The 19838-nt window shown below is 38.9% G+C and overlaps 1 protein-coding gene across 1 annotated transcript in view; it reads left to right on the plus strand.

Moving 5' to 3' along the window:
- The window catches only part of PALS1 (protein associated with LIN7 1, MAGUK p55 family member), a 35043-nt gene extending 15488 nt beyond the window's left edge, over positions 1-19555 (plus strand). The window contains exons 4-14 of the mRNA XM_061380194.1: positions 6157-6234; positions 6973-7119; positions 7799-7960; positions 9189-9266; positions 10712-10895; positions 11929-12000; positions 12453-12524; positions 13246-13413; positions 14140-14342; positions 15718-15828; positions 16882-19555. Of these exons, the coding sequence (XP_061236178.1) occupies positions 6157-6234; positions 6973-7119; positions 7799-7960; positions 9189-9266; positions 10712-10895; positions 11929-12000; positions 12453-12524; positions 13246-13413; positions 14140-14342; positions 15718-15828; positions 16882-17058 (1452 nt within the window). The 3' untranslated portion in view covers positions 17059-19555. The remainder of the gene's footprint in view (positions 1-6156; positions 6235-6972; positions 7120-7798; positions 7961-9188; positions 9267-10711; positions 10896-11928; positions 12001-12452; positions 12525-13245; positions 13414-14139; positions 14343-15717; positions 15829-16881) is intronic.
- The last annotated feature ends 283 nt before the right edge of the window (positions 19556-19838 follow it).

Consider the following 19838-nt stretch of genomic DNA (forward strand, 5'->3'; position numbering starts at 1 on the left):
AGATACTGGTAACATCTTGATGATAAAAGCCACAAGGCATCACAAGAAAGAAAAACAGCAGATACATGCATAACATTAATTTTAAATGGCAAGTGATCTAGTGTGCATATTTCAGTGCACAGGTCATCAGTGACTGTTTAATTCAAACTGGTTTGGAGTACATGTCCTCATTTAAAGCTACAGACATCTTATATGAGGTTTTATGGTATGGAAGAGAACCTGTTCTAGAGCGCATGCTTCTGTAACTCTAGCAGGAAAAGACAGTTTGCAACATAATTTCATATTGCAATGTGGAACATCCTCTTTTTTTTAAAAAAAGGTAAATATTAATATTTAATTAAACTACAGTTATGGAAGTCTGTTTGGGGAGAGTTCTCATTTGCAATGAAGTTAATTTAAAAAAAGTGTTATCATTTACTCTTTAATCACTTTTTAAAAATGTAATGTCTTATCAACAGTGTTGTGAAAACTTTTTGATTTTTTGATTTTTTAACCATTATCAGTCATGACAGTAGAATGGTGCATTTTTATTTTCTAGTCTCCCTTAGAAAATTACTAAAACTAGTAGTGTACTGGTGCAGTTAACTTTTCCCAGGGAGTCTGATAACCAGGCACCAACAGCTGAAGCTTTTTCTTTCTTTGAAAAAGAAACTTTAATTGACTTTAAAAGGTGGAATAAAGCACCTGAGCTTAAGGAATTTATTTTAGAGAGCTAATCTTCATGTAATGTGGTGTACTCCAAGTCTTAAATAAAAATAGCCAGGAAAGATCAAGTGTAATTAAATTGATTTTTAAGTCCATTTAAAATAGACCAAGATGGGGGAAAGGATTATGGGACCATGGTCTGAATTTTGACCTTGTAAGACTCAAACAGGGGAGATTTAGGTTAAATACAAGGAGAAATTCTTTACTGCGATGGCGAGTGAGGCGCTGGATCTGGTTGCCTGGAGAAGTTCTGAAAGCTCCATCCCTGGCAGTGTTAAAGGCCAGGCCAGACGGGGCCTTAAGCAGCCTGATTTAGTGTGAGGCATGCCAGCTCATGGTAGGAGGTTTGGAACTAGATGATCTTAAGGTCTTTTCCAACCCAAACCATTCTATGATTCTGTGATTGGGTGCATCATTCAAGACAGTTTGTAATTTTTGGCCTGTAACAGCACATATAAAATACCTTAAAGATGTTCTTGCTGTTGAATATACTTAATGGGCTGAAATTATATAGGCTATGTCTCTGAAGGTTTCAGACTTGCTACTCTTCGCTTCAGCAAGTGCAGGCAATTAAACTGCATCAGTACTCTGAGAGGATGCACTGGAAGCCTGTCACTTCTGGTATAAATGCACTAGAATGTGCTTCTATATTCCCTCTGACAGACCTGCTCACCTGAGAGTAAACAACAAATGATTTTGCAGGTGTGGTTAAATTCTGAATATTTAGTATCATTTCAGTATGTGCCTCCAAATTGCGGTATGTATAGTGAAACCAAATTGGTAGCTTTTGGGAAGTTGCTTGAACCTGAAGTTAACAAAATTAACAGTAAGATCTAGGCTGAAGAGTTAAGAAGATACTATTATTGCTACATATTTAGTATGGATTGCTATGCTATCTGTAGTGTGTTACTTCTGGAATGACAGCCTATATTCAGATTTCTTCATCTGATAAAACTGTGGAATTCATGAACACAAGGTACAAAGGAATCTGACATGCAGCAATACTGGTGTAGTAAGTGATGTATATAGCAACTTGATGCTTTCTTAGAGCTTCATTAAATAAGCAAATAATAAATGCATCTTTCTCTTAGGGGAGGGAGGATATGGTTAAAGTTCTGAATAATCAAATCATTGAAAGCAGAAATTCAACCTGATTAAATGATATTCACTGCATGCAGAATGACTGGTTGGGCCTATTTGCTTTCTTTTCCTCTATCAAATCCCCAGTATTTGACCTTGCATTCAAAAGGTGTCTTGCTTGCAAGACTTCTAAGTTGCTTTCTAAATGGACTTTCTTGTAAAAGGATCATTCAGATGGAATAAATAAGGATTTAAAATCTTGTAGCTTCTTCAAGAAAGGAAAGTCACTTTAAAGTTAGAGACTGAAAATAAAGCTTTATGAGAGTCTTTTGCATATAAGAATCACTTCTTTTGACACAGAGGAATATTTGTTAGTGAAATGTATCCTTTACAGTGCTCTGTCTGCTCTATGGCAAAACTCAGGCTGAGCCAGGGATAATAGCTTCCTGACCAATTCAGAGGTATGACTGAAAGTCAGGCCTCTAAGAAGCTGAATTCTTTCTGTTCTCTATGGCTAAGAAATCAGTTTCAAAGAAATAAATAAATCTGGCTTCTTGTTTGACTATTGTAAGCTATACTAGATTTGTTCACCAGGAGGGATGTTCTAGGGATGTCAAAAGGAAGGCTTTTGGACATTGTGCCAGGTTTATTAGCAAGCACAGGAACTTGTTCCATGTGACACTGTTTCATAGAATAGTTAGGGTTGGAAAGGACCTTAAGATCATCAAGTTCCAACCCCCCTGCCATGGGCAGGGACACCTTGCTCTAAACCATATCACCCAAGGACTCGTCCAACCTGGCCTTGAACACTGCCACAGATGGAGCATTCACAACCTCCCTGGGCAACCTATTCCAGTGCCTCACCACCCTAACAGGAAAGAATTTCCTCCTTATATCCAATCTAAACTTCCCCTGTTTAAGTTTTAACCCATTACCCCTTGTCCTATCACTGCAGTCCCTAATGAAGAGTTCCTCCCCAGCATCCCTATAGGCCCCCTTCAGATACTGGAAGGCTGCTGAGGTCTCCACGCAGCCTTCTCTTCTCCAGGCTGAACAGTCCCAACTTTCTCAGCCGATCTTCATATGGGAGGTGCTCCAGTCCCCTGATCATTCTCATGGCCCTCCTCTGGACTTGTTCCAGCAGTTCCATGTCCTTTTTATGTTGAGGACACCAGAACTGCACACAATACTTCAAGTGAGTTCTCACGAGAGGAGAATAAAGGGGCAGGATCACCTCCTTTGACCTGCTGGTCACGCTCCTTTTGATGCAGCCCAGGATACGGTTGGCTTTCTGGGCTGCAAGCGCACACTGCTGGCTCATGTTCATTTTCTCATCGACCAGCACCCCCAAGTCCTTCTCCGCAGGGCTGCTCTGAATCTCTTCTCTGCCCAGCCTGTAGCTGTGCCTGGGATTGCTCTGACCCAGGTGTAGGACCTTGCACTTGGCATGGTTAAACTTCATGAGGTTGGCATCAGCCCACCTCACAAGCGTGTCAAGGTCCCTCTGGATGGCATTCCTTCCCTCCAGCGTATCAACCGAACCACACAGCTTGGTGTCACCGGCAAACTTGCTGAGGGCGCACTCAATCCCACTGTCCATGTCAGCGACAAAGATGTTAAACAAGACCGGTCCCAACACCGATCCCTGAGGGACACCACTCGTTACAGGTCTCCAAATGGACATTGAGCCATTGATCACAACTCTTTGTGTGTGGCCATCCAGCCAGTTCTTTATCCACCGAGTGGTCCATTCATCAAATTGATGTCTCTCCAATTTAGAGACAAGGATGTCATGTGGGACAGTGTCGAACGCTTTACACAAATCCAGGTAGATGACATCAACTGCTCTACCGCTGTCCATCAGTTCTGTAGCCCCATCATAAAAGGCCACCAAATTGGTCAGGCAGGATTTCCCCTTAGTGAAGCCATGCTGGCTGTCACCAAGCACCTTGTTGTTTTTCATGTGCCTTAGCATGCCTTCCAGGAGAATCTGCTCCAAGATTTTGCCAGGCACAGAGGTGAGACTGACTGGTCTGTAATTCCCCGGGTCATCCATTTTCCCCTTCTTGAAAATGGGGGTTATATTTCCCTTTTTCCAGTCGTCAGGAACTTCACCTGACTGCCATGATTTTTCAAATATGATGGCCAGTGGCTTAGCAGCTTCATTTGCCAGCTCCTTCAGGAGCCGCGGATGGATTTCATCAGGACCCATGGACTTGTGCACATTCAGATTTTTAAGATGGTGTTGTGATTTAACCCCAGCCAGACATCTTGTTTACCCACTACCCCCCCTTCTTGCCCTCCCCCCTACTCCTGGAGGGACGGAGAGGTGAATCAGAAAGAATGCAACTCCCACGAGTTGAGATAAGAACAGTTTAGTAACTAAGGTATAACAGAAATCACTACTGCTACCACCAATAATAGTAATGATAAAGGAAATAACAAGGGAAGAGAATAAAACACCCCATCACCAGGTGACCGATAACTCACCCCCCCAGCCCGACCAAGCACCGACCAATACCTCCTCCAACCCTGCAGTCCACCTAGCCCTTCCGTGTAACTCCCAGTTCCCCCCTGGGCATGACGTGCTGTGGTATGGAATACCTCTTTGGTCAGTTTGGGTCAGGTGTCCTGTCTCTGCTTCCTCCCAGCTTCCCTCCTCCCTGGCAGAGCATGAGGCTTACAAAGTCCTTGACCAAACCAAAACATCATTGTTTTCAGCTCTGTTCCCAGCCCAAAAGTCAAAACACAGCATTGCACCAGCTACCAAGGAGAAAAATGACAGCTACTGCTAAACCCAGTCAGATGGTCTCGAACCAATACCTCTCCTACAGTGGGCCCAAGGTCTTCATTCTCACAGTCCCGGCATCTGCCTTCCAAGACTTGGGTGGTGCGGTCAGAGCCTTTGCTAGAGAAGACCGAGGCAAAGAAGTCATTCAGAACCTTAACCTTCTCCAAATCCTGTGTAGCCAGTTCACCTGAGACCTTCCTGAGGGGGCCTGCGTTCTCCCTAATCTGTTTTTGATTTGGTATGTACCTGTAGAATCCCTTCCTGTTATCCTTAACATCCCTAGCCAAGTTTAATTCTAACTGGGCCTTAGCTTTTCTAACCTGTTCCCTAGCTTCCCAGACAACATCCTTGTACTCTTCCCAGGCCGCTTGTCCTTGCTTCCACTTGGCAGCATAAGGGTCTTGCTCCATGGGAGCAGTTAACTTAGTGGCTTCTGATAGGATTTAAAATTATCTTTATGTCTTTCATTACTGTTACCTGCTAGCATCCAAGAGTTGTTAGCATTTCTGTAGATAATTCCTTCTAAGACAGAGGCTCTTCAGGCCTTTAGGTATTATTAGAACACACAAAAAAAACTTAATTATTTTCACTTTGGAACATGTGTTTTCTTGATTCTTTGATGTCACATTGTCTCATCCTCAAGAGTAAAAAGCTCATGGAAAGTCTTTTCTGTACCACTGGAAGCTGCTGCTTTGGTATATATAATTTACTCTTGATGTCTCTGGGTTCATCTGTGCCTTTGGATTTGTGTGCCTTTGATCAGATTTAACCAGAGGATAACGACTATGGGAAGAATCTTCTTCGGTGTCAACTTTAGCTAAGAGGGACTTCCCTGCTCCTGGGTTTCTCTATAAGCATACCGGTCTGCTTGCAAGAGATGATGGCAAGCGATGTTCAGTAACTGTATGAGAAAGCAAACCTTTTTTGACAACTGAGGCTGCTTGAGGAAAAACTGACCTTCTGTTAATGGGGATTATTTTGGAACGAGCCAAAGAAACTTGATTTTGGGGGATCTTTTAAAGTTTTGACTTGTACACTTTGAGGCAGGGACTCCAGGATGCACTGCAAAATCTGTCTTGAAATCTTTGGTCTTCCTGTTGATGGAAATAGCTTGGGTAAAAATAAGCAACTTGCTTTTAAGGAAAAGGAAGAATAATCACATTAATGAGAAATTAGTCCATTTAAAGGCCCAGCATATTCACTTTAATAGTCTTCATCATGATGGATTTCACTATTGTGTTCTTTACTAGAGGGTTTTTTTTGTGTGTGTATCTTTTTTTGTGTTTGCTGAGCTTATTGCCAGTTTCTGGTATTGACAAATACGTGTAATGCACTGGATACCAGTTTAGATTTGGTAGAAAATTACTGGGGCAGAATGTGCTGCAGTTATCCCGTGGTCTCATCACATGTTTCCCTAATGTGTACCAGATAAAGTTTAGTCAGCCAGGGTAACTACTACATGGATATACTTTACTTTGAGTGAAAAGAACAATTGCATTTGGTTTTGTGCTTGAGTAGGGGAGGAAAGATTGATAAATCATTGGGAAGATTAAGAGCTTTATTACTTGATTTCTTTTTAGGTACAGAGTGTTTTGAGACCCAGTCACCATAAGGATGGGCAGGAGCTTAATGCTTTGCTGAATGCCCCTCACGTGCAGGTAAAACAAAACTTCTAATCTAATGGAAGTGTTTATTTATGTGGTTTTCAGTATAACTCTTGTTTTTTGCAAATGTCTTGTGCTGACTGGGCAAGGATGGATTTTTATTCTTCAGTTCTGCAGTTCTCAATACTAAGAGAAGCTTCCAGTTCCCAGCAAGTAATAGAAACTTCTAATCAAGTATAGTGCATGAGTGTATTCAGCCCTTGGTACATCCTCATGTAAAACAGGGTAATTTGCACATAAATGATGTAGCAGTAGATCAGTAAGGTCAGAGCAACACATGAGCTGCCTTGCTTATTTCTGAGGTGTTTTGACAACTGCTTTATGCTTAGCATAGGGTGTGTAAAGGGAGTTATGTGGTGATGATGTAAATCCATGAGTAGTTTTCACTGCAGTAACTTATGTCTGTATCCTAATTCACACAGAGGAAAGCAGTGTCTGCTTTTTTAAGGAGAAGCTGTAAGTACGTAGTTGTGTATTAAATTGTTTGGTTGGTTGGGCTTTTTCTTATTCTTTTCCAATTTGAAAGGAAAGGTTTGGAAAGCATTAGGTTCTACACAGATGTGATAGATTATTTTTTTTATTGTTTGAGCCCATTTGCAATGTTCTCTAACCTGCAGAGGCTATTCAAATTGCAGAATTTCATCAAACTACTATTTTGTGTTAAGCTTGAATTTTTAATTTTGTGTGAGGTGTGAAATTTTCTCTAACTGTGCTGATTTTGTTTAACACTAGGCACTTTTACTGGCCCATGATAAGGTTGCAGAGCAAGAAATGCAACCAGACCCTGTGACAGATGAAAAAATTTATGAGAATGTTGGTGTGTATGGAGGGGAGACAGTTAAAATAGTTCGCATTGAGAAGGCTCGGGATATTCCTTTGGTAAGTAGTGGTACTCACTCTGTTATATGTAAAGGAGGTAATAAGCTTTTTGTCCTTTGCAGATTGCTATGAAAGCTTTGGAATTTGAATGTGGAGGTGATGATTATCTTGTAAACACTCCCCATCCCTCCAAAATGAGAAGTAGTCAACAGATGGTAAACTCATGTGCATCTTCATACAACAGTAGCCATGCTGCCATTTAAAATCTGTCAACTTGTAAACTTGTGTCAACTTGGGTTTGGAAAGAACCCCTTGACAAAAGTCACTGTCTCAAACTTTAGCTTATACATTTGTGACGGCCATGGTTGGTTTTTGGTTTGGCTTTTTTTTGTCCTTGCTTTGGGTTTTTTTGCGTTTGGGTTTTTTGTTGTTGTTGTTTGAGGTTTTTAAGCAACTCATCTTCTATTTCGCATTTTTCAAAAAAGTGTTTACTTAGGAGTATGTTTTTTAAAAATCATGAATCTTATGCTATGGAGTAATTCAACTCTTCAATCTCTAGTGCAGCTTGAAGAAATAAAGTGGTGGTGTTTTTAATTGGAGCATTGGGTGTATGTATCTGAGCTTTTACTTGAATTCCCTTTCAACGCAGTTTCTTTACTCCCCTGGCTTGGAATATATACAATAGATGGCTTTGAGTTTCATATGTGTAATAAATTTGGAATGTGTTGCTACTACACAGGGTGCTACTGTTCGCAATGAAATGGATTCTGTTATCATTAGTCGAATAGTGAAAGGAGGTGCCGCAGAGAAGAGTGGGCTGTTACATGAAGGGGATGAAGTTCTGGAGATTAATGGCATTGAGATTCGTGGAAAAGATGTTAATGAAGTTTTTGACTTGTTGGTGAGTTGCACACTTCTTGTTTTCCCTGCAAAAAATACTGCTTTCATAAGACTGAAGCCTGCTGGATCTGCTCGTCATTTGTACTCCCATTTAGCAGTAGTTTAAAAGTGTTTTAATTCTTATAGCTAGTGTTTATATGTAAAGGGCCGTTTCAAGTTTTCTTTCTGATGTGTAGTATGGTATTAAGAAGAATGATGACAGTTCTGTGCAGAAATGAAACCTACAGGGGTGGAAAACTCAAACTGTCATGTGGAGTTTTGGTTTTAATGATTTCTAAGAAAAACTTCATTTAACTCTGAAAAGCTATAATTTTTCCTCTTTGTCTCTGATTGAGTCCGTAATTAATAAACATGTGGCTGTGCGATTGTGGTCGTATGTGGCTGGGGTGGAGGTGATTTTCTTCATAGCAGTTTATATGTTGCTGTGGTTTAGGCTGGCTTTGGACTGAAACTGTTGACAACTCACCAATGTTCTTAGCTATTTGTGAGCAATGCTTGCAGTGTCAAGGCATTGTCTGATTCTCACTCTACCCCCCCTGTATGCGAGTAGGCTGGGGATGAGCAAGAGGTTGGGGGAGGGGACCAACTGGGGCACATCTGGGACAGCTGACCTGGATTGACCACAGTGATATATCCTGACATATAATATGGTGCTGAGCAATAAAAACTGGGTGGTGAGTGACTGCCATTGCATCACTTGCTGGGTTGGGGTTTTTTGCCTTGACTTACTAAACTGTCTTTACCTTGACCCATGAAGTTGTTCTTGCCTTGAGTCTTCTAGTTATCTCCCCCATCCTGCGGGGGAAGGGGAATTGAGTAACAAGCTGGTGGATGCTTAGTTGTGACCAGACTTAGCCCACCATGAACTGTATCACTGGGGATCTTTACATGACTAGGCTTCTTTCCCTCCTGATAAGACCCCTTTTGTTTAGCAGTTTGCCAACATAGATATTTTTCTTTTTATTATGCTTTTAGCATTCATGACAAAAATATAAATTAGTTCAAAAGCAGCTAGTCAAAACAACAAATTAATGAGAAATTAATTCACTTCATCTGTATCTGTACTTTTGTCCTTTAAACCAGTTAAGGGGTAGATGATATGCTGTTAGGAACTGCCTTTTATAGGAATTTTTGAAGCATTCACTAAAATATATTATTAATTCTTAACCCTAAGCCATATTTTGATACTGTATATGAAGAGTTTTGTTGTTTTTATTTTTTTGTCTCAGGCTGATATGCATGGTACTCTGACCTTTGTATTGATTCCCAGTCAGCAGAGCAAGCCACCACCTGCAAAGGAGACAGTTGTAAGTAGCTCTACATGAGTTCTTGACCTTGACGATACCTTATTTTACCAGTAATGTGGAGAAAGGTCTTCTCAAAGTAATTTACACTGTGGAACAAAAACAGAATTAATTGTTTAAATTCGTTTAATTGTTACCAGAATGATACTTAAGTAAGTGTTGAAAGTGATTGATGGTCCTGGGTTCACCAGTAGCAGTCATTTTTCTCCTTCTTAGTACCTGGTGCAGTGCTCTGTTTTTGACTTTCAGCTTGGGAGCAACACTGATAACACCCCTGGTTTTAGTTCTTACTAAGTAATGTTTACTCTGACCAAGGACTTCTGAGTCTCATGTTCTGCCAGGGAGGAGGGGAAGCCATGGGAGGGAAGCAGAGACAGGACCAAAGGGGTATTCCATACCACAGCACATCATGCCCAGTATATAAACTGAGGGCAGTTACCTGGAAGGGTGAGATCACTGCTTGGGTAGGTCTGGGTATCAGTCAGCAGGTGGTGAGTGGTTGTATTTTCTTCCCTTGCTATTTCCCTTATCGTTATTATTATTATTGATGGTATCAGCAGTGGTTTTGTGTTATACCTTAGTTACTGGACTGTTCTTATCTCAACCCATGGGAGTTACATTCTTTCGATTCTCCTCCTCATCTCTCCAAGAGTGGGGGGACGAAAAAGGGGGTGGAGTGAGCAAGCAGCTGTGTGGTACTCAGTTACCGGCTGGGCTTAAGCCATGACAGATTGTAAGGTGAAACTGATAATATGATATTTATTTGGTCTGTAAAACAGTAAGAAATTACACAAGTAAAACTCTCTGTGCTTCTGAAATTCTATTTCGAAATTCCCAATTTCTCTATTTTCATGTGTATAAAAAAAGGGTTGTTGATGGAACTTGCAAATATGCTTTGGGAGGGAGAGTTTGTATACTGTAAACTTTGTTCATTATCTTTTTAGCTAACATACTTTGCTTGAGACAGCATTAGCAGTTTGAAGAAAAAAACATACCCATTTATATCACAGCCAAACAAAAACATTAATAGTTGGTGACAAAATAAATTACAAGTGAAACTTCCCATAAAGCCCAGCAGGGTTTCAGTCTGTGTATTTATTAGATATTTAAACAAATCAAAATACCTCTCATGCTTCTTGAATGCAGAGAACTTAAACAAGTGGGTTTCACCTCCTAAAATGGTGAGACAATTGTATAGACTTGGAATTGACAAGAGTTAAATTCAGGCCTTCACCTCCAACCTGGCATGGCTGTGTCTTTTCCATTGCTAACCCACGTAATGATTCCATTCCAGTATCTCATGTGCCCCAGAGGAAGTGTCCATTTTATAGGATATTGGAGTTTCTGTATGTCAGAGCTGCACTGCATCACAGGAAGATGCTGTGTAATTCTTCAGAAGTCACAGAGTTGGGTTTTTTTTTTCTTTTTTTACATTTGGTCTCTCACAGATACACGTGAAAGCACATTTTGACTATGATCCCTCTGATGACCCCTACGTCCCTTGCCGAGAGTTAGGACTGTCTTTTCAGAAAGGAGATATCCTCCATGTGATCAGCCAAGAAGATCCAAATTGGTGGCAGGCATACAGAGATGGTGATGAAGATAACCAGCCATTGGCAGGCCTTATCCCTGGTAAATAAATCTCTAGGAGAAGTTTGGTAGCCAGTTGTTCCCATAGCCACAGGAGCAACATTCGGGTTTTCAAAGACTTGCATACCCTTAAATATCTGTGACTGAACCTTTTGCAACAGAGCCTATTGTTGGTTATGTAATTCACTTACTTAAAAGGTTGACCTTTTAAGGCATCTCTATGTACAGATGCTAAATGCAAAGTAATGCTAGCACTTCCTTTGCAGTTCACCTTTCAAGAGCTACTTTCTTCTTCCTTTACTCCTTCACCTTGGGGACTCTGTGGGTTCAGAGTTCCCCCTGCTGGTTATGGCAGCAACGTGTGATTTTAGCCTGCCTTATTATCTGGAGTAAGATCAGCTGTTAGATTTCTTGATAGATCATGTAGTCTATTTGAAAAATGTATGGTTTGTGGGGTTTTTTGTCATAACTTCTCTGCATATTTTCACGTAGCAAAGTGCTTCAGTTACATGTGACAGTCATGGTTCCAGTTCTAACTCTTCGGGGCCTTTGGGTAATGGGATTTACAGACACTGAAGTCATTATATTGTTTTTGCATGGAAATATATACAGCATTATAGTCTATTAAAGATCTACTGACCTATTAAAGACAGTGAGTGGAAGAGTTTTCAAATTCTATAGAATATCACACTGTTACTTTATGACAAGTAAGCTGAGAGGAACACAGATTTAAATAAAGGCTAATCTTTTTCAAGCTGAAGTTCAAAGACTTAGTATAAATAGAACACATACAAAAATAATTAGACCATGTCATCATAGTGTGAAATGTAGTCTTTCCAGTAGTTTAATTTTTCCAGGTAAAACTGGCCAAAATGGTACTAATGTTCTGCAAGTCTGTGTTAATATATTTTTATAGCAATAAAAAAGCTTCGCAGCTTTCAGTTTCTTTTTAAATTCTAATTTCTTTTTAAATTTCTCTTACATAAAAGCTTAGGAAAAATGAATAAGTCATTACAAAAAAAGTATGGAAATGGTTTCTAAATGTTAATGGCTTTTGTACTTTTAATGTGTTAAGGAAAAAGTTTTCAGCAGCAAAGAGAAGCTATGAAGCAAACCATAGAAGAAGACAAGGAGCCAGAAAAATCAGGTTGGGTATGCTTTCTAAGGAAAAGAAGAAATAAATCTGGATGTGCTAATTAGTGATATCTGGAACCTTGGCATTGTGGATTTGTAGAAAATTCTTCCATTTTTTTGTAATACAAGTGGGATGATTCTTTGAAATTCATCATGTAAATACAGGTCTGAATTTAGCGCTTTGCTGTATAAATCACATGTATTTTTCATAACTATGTGTGATGTAATTAGGATGATGCAGGGGAATTTGGAAAGCCCCTTCTTTTTTCTTAAAGAATTTTATCTGCCATGACTCATTTGAAGTCCTTGGTATGTATCATTTGCTTAATACACACCAAACTGCTGTAATGAACCAAAGAATGTAATGCCTTTTTGAAACTTCACTTTAAAGATCCAGATAGTGGGTGGGATAGGAAGCTTTGTACTGTACAGGTATTGGATTGTGATGATTTTTATTTTGGTTAGGAAAACTCTGGTGTGCGAAGAAAAACAAAAAGAAACGGAAAAAGATTTTATACAATGCAAATAAAAATGATGGTAAGTAACATCTTTTGCGCAGTGTTCATACTTAAAAGCAACTATAAAAGATTCTATCTACAAATAGCCTTGTGAAAAGAATGCTGAATTTCAGGATGTGTTAGAAATACTGCCTGATTATGTTCTCTGCAGGTTTGTAATAGCATTTAGTGAAAAATGTAAGAGGTGGCAGGTTTTGTAAGGTCATTTTAGTCTTTCATAAAGACTAGATGAAAGGAATAAAAATGCCAGGTAGCTTTTTAGGCATGGAAGCGCTCATAATTTTACACTGATCAACCATTTTATTATGGTTTTGTAATATCTCACTCTGCATAATTAAGTTTAGGAAATGGAAACTTACATGGAGAGTTTGCAGGCTGCTTATCCTATATTCTTATAGGAGCGTTTTGGGATTGGGATGATGATTTTTGTTGTTGTTCGCATAAAGTGTTATTCTTGTAGCAGAAACTTATTCCTTGGCAAGAAAGTTGTTTCCCAAGTTTATGCTACTGCTTATGTCATTAGTAAGTGGAAACGCATTTTCCTTGTCAAGAAAGGGTGGAGAGAAGGAGGAAAGCCTCATCTTACTGGGCAAGTGATGATCTTGCAGGGTTCTGTTGCTCTGGGGACTCACAGATGCTGCGCACAGTGTCAGGAACTGCCTGAAACGTGACACCACATAACAGGCAATACATGCAATTATCAATAAACTATGCTGTGACTATTTTGTTTCTCTCTCAAGATTATGACAATGAGGAAATTTTGACCTATGAGGAAATGTCACTGTATCATCAACCAGCAAATAGAAAGCGGCCTATTGTTCTAATTGGCCCACAGAACTGCGGCCAGAATGAATTGCGGCAGAGACTTATGAATAACGAAGTGGATCGCTTTGCGTCTGCAGTTCCACGTAAGTTTGATGGGCAGATATGATTGCTTATTCTAAACATTGTCTGCAGGCATATCCTCTTGTGTTGAAAATAGTAATTGGGGTCTGGGTGTTTGAACAGCTCTTGGGTAAGGAACAGGTAATCAAGTTATATCTTGTGTGGCAAAAAGTAGCTTTGGTAAGTCAGTGCGTATCCGGTATCCCAGCATAGTGTTATAAAGGCATTATAAGATATGCGTATATTTCAATTTGAATAAAATCCGAGTGAATTACAGAAGTTTTAAAAAGAAAGTACTGCATTGGTCAAAGAACTTTTAACCCACATCTCCCGCGTAAATTTAAATTTAGGTGGGTTTAGTGCCTTCCCAAATGACTGGCGCTTCAGTGAGTCTTACATTTTTAATGTCTAATGTACCCTAAATTAGGTTTACAAACAGCTTAGCAACGTAATTTGTTAAAAACAACTTATATCTGTTTCCATATTTGGAATGCAACTGTATTCTTCCTTTCCTAGTTGTCTGGTTTTTCCCACTAGATAATGTAAACAAGACCTGTAAATGTAGGTTTAGCCTTTGGCAACTTAATCTGTCCAGCGATATTGATTGTAGAAAATAATACTTTCATTTCTTGGGTATTTCATATGCTGCTTTTTTTTTTTTATTAGCAATATGTCTCCTAAGAGAACCACTTATTTCTCCAGTTCTACAGGTGTGTCTCTGATTTCTTTTTTGTCACTCTTACTTGTAGATACTACTCGGAGCAGGAGAGAGACTGAAGCAGCTGGCAGGGATTACCATTTTGTTTCCCGACAGGCATTTGAAAGTGACATAGCTGCAGGGAAGTTCATTGAATACGGAGAGTTTGAAAAGAACCTCTATGGTACTAGCATAGACTCTGTGCGGCAAGTCATCAATTCTGGCAAGATATGCCTTTTAAATCTTCATACACAGGTATGGCAAAACTGTTGTCTGTTGTATCTTAATTGTAAAAGCTACTGTGAGAATCTAGAGAGCTGTGTTTGATTTATATGAAATTAGTGTCTTCTCAAGGTCCATTTTCACTTTTATTCCAAAATTTATTTCAGTGGTGGTCAGTTGACTCTATTTAGTGTGCTGTGAATACAGTCTTCTTGTTGCTTGTTTGAAAATGAATGCATAATCTTATCTGTGCTAAAGGTAATAGGGACCTTGGTGTCCAGGTACTGAAAGCTGGTGAGAACTATCTGAATTGAAAAATTACTTAAAATAGGATTTGTGTGTCTCAGTGTTCCAGTTATTCTGTGAGCTCTGAGGTTCTTGAAGATGGACAGGAAGTTATTTGGTATTATACTTGGAAACTGCATTTGTGGAATGTTTATGCAGTTCCATAATACAGAGGATTAACATACATCACATCAGCAGTATCGAAAAGCTCTTTAGCTATGAGCTGTTGACTATGGAGAAAGAAGAGAGAAACTATGTATATAGACCTCAACTTGGAAATGTAGTCAGACGTGGGAAGAGGCAAAGTCCTGGAACACTGCCCATTTTCTAATGTATATAATATGTATAAGGTCTACTACTGTTGTAGATGCTGCAGAAGAAGACCTAAAACTTAGACGCACCAGGAAGGTCTGCTAGTACTGAAGCCATAATTAGCCATCACCACTTGGGACCATGTGATAATTTACCAGCATAGCTCATAGGTATTGCAAAGCATGTAATTCAGAACACCTTTTGAAAATGGATCTAATTATGTGGTTACAAAAATCTGTCTGAGAGACAAGTTGTTTGTCCTGAGACATGTAAAAGGAACCTTTTGAAAAAATCAAGCTACAATTGGATTCTTTATTTACTGTCCCTTAACATCAATGCAACCTGCAAAGAAATACGCTAAGCATACAGTAATAGTGTATCTGATACCTTGTATTTTAATTTTCAAAACAAAATACTAAACTGTAGTAATTAAAGACTCTTTCTGTTCAAAGCTGGTACCATTCCTTAGCGTTGTAAGGAAACTTACTTCAGTGTAGGTGACTTTTTCCTTTGGATACCAAAAGATATGTTCCTTCAGTTTAGTTATGAAGAATACTCATGAACAAAAGTAAAAGTTTGGGTTCCATGAAGCTGAAAAATGTTGGAATATCAATTTTGTAGGAAATGGTGAATGAACACTTGAGGGGTGATGGCAATATTATTATGGTTAATTATACTGCTGTTAATATATTGTACAGTTGTCATTGTGTTTGAAGAGTATATTATCAATTATAGCATGTGAATAATGCATCATTAAATGACCTTTTCATGGATGGAACTGTTAAATATTTAATAAATTCTATTTCTGCAGTCACTGAAGACACTACGTAATTCTGACTTGAAGCCATACATTATATTTGTTGCACCACCTTCACAAGAGAGATTACGTGCTTTATTGGCCAAAGAAGGGAAAAACCCAAAGGTAATGTGTCTGCGTTTCTGAAATCATGTTATTTTTTTGTTTACAGATGGTTTTGATAAATTCTCATATTCTTTCTTTGGAGCTGGGAGATGGTAACAGTACTAAAATGTATGGGGAAGCAGTGTAGGTGAAATCCATTGCTGCGGGTTGGTAAACAGACCATACTAAGGGAAGGGCTGACTGATGCTTTTGCCTAATGAAATGACAGGTATGAGGCAAGGGATTCCATTACTAATTCAGTAATCCTGGGGCACAATGTCTCAGCTGGGGTCTCTGCATTTGGGTACAAAAATACAGCCTTTTATTTTAAAACTGTGGAAACCCCAACTTTGTCATCAAGTAAACCTGTGAGTGTTCTAGGGAGCAAATTCTTCTTCTTTTTATTTTAAGAACTTACATGCACTCTGACAAGCATTTACTTGAAAATGTACTCCAGAACTTTTTAGATGAAGTTATTTTAATGCTTGATTCTGTGGAATCACTTTTCATGTTTCAGCCAGAGCCATCTCAACCAGTTCAGATAATTTAGCTGAAGGGTTAGTTCTATGGAATGGGACTGAAACCCACAGGTTAAACCAGAAAGTCTGAAGCTCAGAAAACGTCCTTATCCAGCTTGTGAGATACAAAGTGCTTATTGCTAGGATAATGAAATATATTGATCCTCAGCTTTTTAACTGAAATCTACTCTGCAGTGGTTGGTGGGAACACTTTGCCACCATAGTGTCTTCAAAGTACTACTTGAATGTAATGCAGTTCATACTGAGGAAGAACAGTCTTCCTAGCATAACTCCAAAGGATCCCTGATGTGGCTGTTGGTCAGGAATTGTGTTCTATGGCTGTGTTGTTCTACTCTCCTTGTTTGATGCAAGGGTGATGTATTGCCTGGATGCAAATATGTATCATGGTTCAGTGTTGCTGTAAACTTTTCAATAGCTGATAGCAATACCATGAAAATTTGTGCAAAAATGTTTTCTGAGTTGTTGCCTTTCCCTACTCTGTCACTGGGGGGGAGAAGCTTACTCATGTACACTAATTCGCCATTTTTGATTGCAGCCAGAGGAGCTGAGAGAAATCATAGAGAAGACGAGGGAGATGGAACAGAACAATGGGCACTACTTTGATACAGCAATTGTGAATTCTGATCTTGATAAGGCATATCAAGAGTTACTTCGGTTAATAAACAAACTTGACACAGAACCACAGTGGGTGCCCTCTACCTGGCTACGATGAGAGAGCAATTCCAAGGGACAAATGGACTTCAGCTTAGTAATCTTTCCAAGGAGATCATGTGTAGGCATGCCCAATTCTAGTGTACATGTGTGTGAGCTTTGGACCTCAGTGACTGCATCCTTTGCTGATGAAATTGCATATTACTGGAAAAAAATATGCTCATCAGCTTGTGAGCTAGTTTAGCTGATCTAAAGATTGTCCAAGTTTTCTTTCTCTGTGGTCTAGAAATGGAGACCTTGACAGTACTAAATTCTAAAGCTTTAGATAGATATTTTCTAGCAACTACTTTTATACATAAATCCACCTTTTTTACCTAGAATCACTGTTATGAAATCAAAGGTTTTAAGTGTGTGTGTGTATATACAGTCCATGCTGTCACATAGTTATAAATATGAATGTTATTTAACACTTAACTTAATGACTTTGTGGGACATGATGGTAGTTCAGGAGCGTAATTCTACAGATCATTGGGCAGAGGAATAATCTACACATGAAAAACATTAATATTCATGAGAAATCTCTCCTGTTCAAAAAATACACAGAATAAAGATGCTGCTCTGGTCTGGAGCTGCCATGTGAGGCTTTAGTTAATACCTTAGTTATCAAACATTCCACTTTCTCATGGCACTGTAATTGGCAAATGTGTATAATGTAAATACTTTAATCCTTGTGTCTTTTTAGTCAGACTTTGTAAATCAGATTTGACTGCACAATAATTTTAGGTCCAAAGATTAATATTATGTTGATCTTTTAGATGTGATATTTTTAAGGAATTATCTTTAAAACATATTGACTGATTGGAGCTGTTGTTTTCAACAGATAGAGATATTTAGAAAGGCAAAGGTTATATTTTTGTGAAATTTATATAGTTATAAGACATGCTGCTTAAAAGTCAACTTAAGTTCTCATGTTTTATAACAGAATACTAAAATAGACTGATATGCTGAACATTGGAAGATAGTGGGGGTTTTTAATCTCTGCAAGTGGTTTATTTTGTGGCTGTTGGTCTAGTGGATGACTAACTGGAATTAAAATAGCTGGATATAGCCACTGTGTTATAAATTACTGTTATAATTCAGTAGCCAACATATTGTCCTTGCTCAGTACTGCAGTGAAAGTATGTGTAAAACACTGGTAACTGACTGAGAAGTCACACAAAAGGGGAATATTATTAGTGATGGAAACAAAAAACTTGAAACAAGGGAACAAAAGGCGAGGTCTGTCTGTATCCTAGTGTGTTCTGCAAAGCAGATCAGAGCATCTTTGCATCATCAGTTGATTCTGAGCTGTGGAGGTTTAGCTCCTAAGTCTGTGCACTTGCAGTAAGGCTGTTCCATCCCTGAAGCTAACTGAATAGTATCTCTGCTGTTTTGGTTTTGGGTAGCACAAAGAACCTTGACTGTGAATATCTCTTAATTTTAGCCATAGTGTTTCTTTGTTCCTACATGTAAAACACTGGAGTTATGTCAATGTATAGTTCGTTCCTGTCTAATGTTGAAGGATGAAAAAATAGTTGATTTTTTTTTCCATTCTGTCTTGCATATATTCTTTCCTCAAAAGTTAGTGGAACAAATTCAGACCCACAGTTAAAGAGAGCTCAAAGTATACAGCAGATATAAAGAAATTGTCAGGTTACTATCCTACTTACTGAACTAACATTCAGTACATTTTTGTATTGAAAAACGGAAGTATAGAGTGCATTCGTGTCTTGTTAGAAAGCAAAATTATTGCTGGTTTAATTAATATTTAGGGCTGAAAAGCAATTAAGCAATTAGTGGGGATAAGTAATGACCCTTCAGAAAGAGAAGCAGTTGGAAACTTTTATCTTCAGTTCAGTGTTAGAAATAACGATGTGCTAGCTGTTGGCCCAAGGGCTGGGTATTCAAAGTAATGGCTTTTGCCTCACATTGCAGGCATGTTCTCGGTTTAATCCATAGTTCGACAACTACAATGCTCAGGTATGTTGGATAGTCAGTGTTTCATAGATGACAAAATATTGGATCAATTTTACCCTTTTTTAAGAAAGATGACTGTAGTTGTATTAGGTTTTTTGGTATTGGCAGTTTCATAGCTGGACAAAGTGGAAAGCAGTAAAATGTTAAGGGTAACCTAGCTCAGCTACGTAGGCTCTGTACAAATTTCTACAGTCACAACCAGATGGTTGCTGAAGCCCCTTAGACATTCAGTGTTCACAGGCAGTGTCAGTCACATTAAATCATGCCATTAATGTATTTCACTAATGTTTGTCTACCCAGCTTTTCTGAAATTACACAGAAGCTGGTTTTATACAAAGGAGCTTTTGAATGTAGACTTAAAGAATGTTGCCTAAAGTTCAGCTCTATTCTCTTAATTCCCAAGGCACACAGTACTTGCTGACATCCATGTGGAGAGGTGCTATGATAGTTAATAACCAGCATTAGCTTTGTCTCCTGAAAGGCTTGAGCAGCACTGGGAAATGTACCTGGCTGTCCATCTGCTGCCAGCCTGGACCAGGAACCTGCCTTCTTTAATCAAGACTGTGTTAAATTCCATGACAGTAAAAGAGAATATGCAGACTTCACCGGTAAGACTCTCCAACCTTATCACAGGCATTGTAGTGAGCTGTATCAGACTGAAATGAGGGTATTTGCATTCTTACCAGTCCAGATTTAATTAAAAGAAATAGTAGCTGAATTGTGTAGCAGAATTTTTGGATTTTATGAAACTTTTAAAAATTGGATGAGTGGGTTTAATGCCTTAAGTAATTAAGGTAACTTTACTGAGACCTGTGGTTAGCCCCA

This window comes from Neopsephotus bourkii, unplaced genomic scaffold, assembly GCF_033783945.1.
Source record: "Neopsephotus bourkii isolate Nb327-2 ecotype Australia unplaced genomic scaffold, CSIRO-AGI_Nbou_v1 NB_1792, whole genome shotgun sequence".
In the NCBI taxonomy this organism is placed as follows: Eukaryota; Metazoa; Chordata; class Aves; order Psittaciformes; family Psittacidae; genus Neopsephotus; species Neopsephotus bourkii.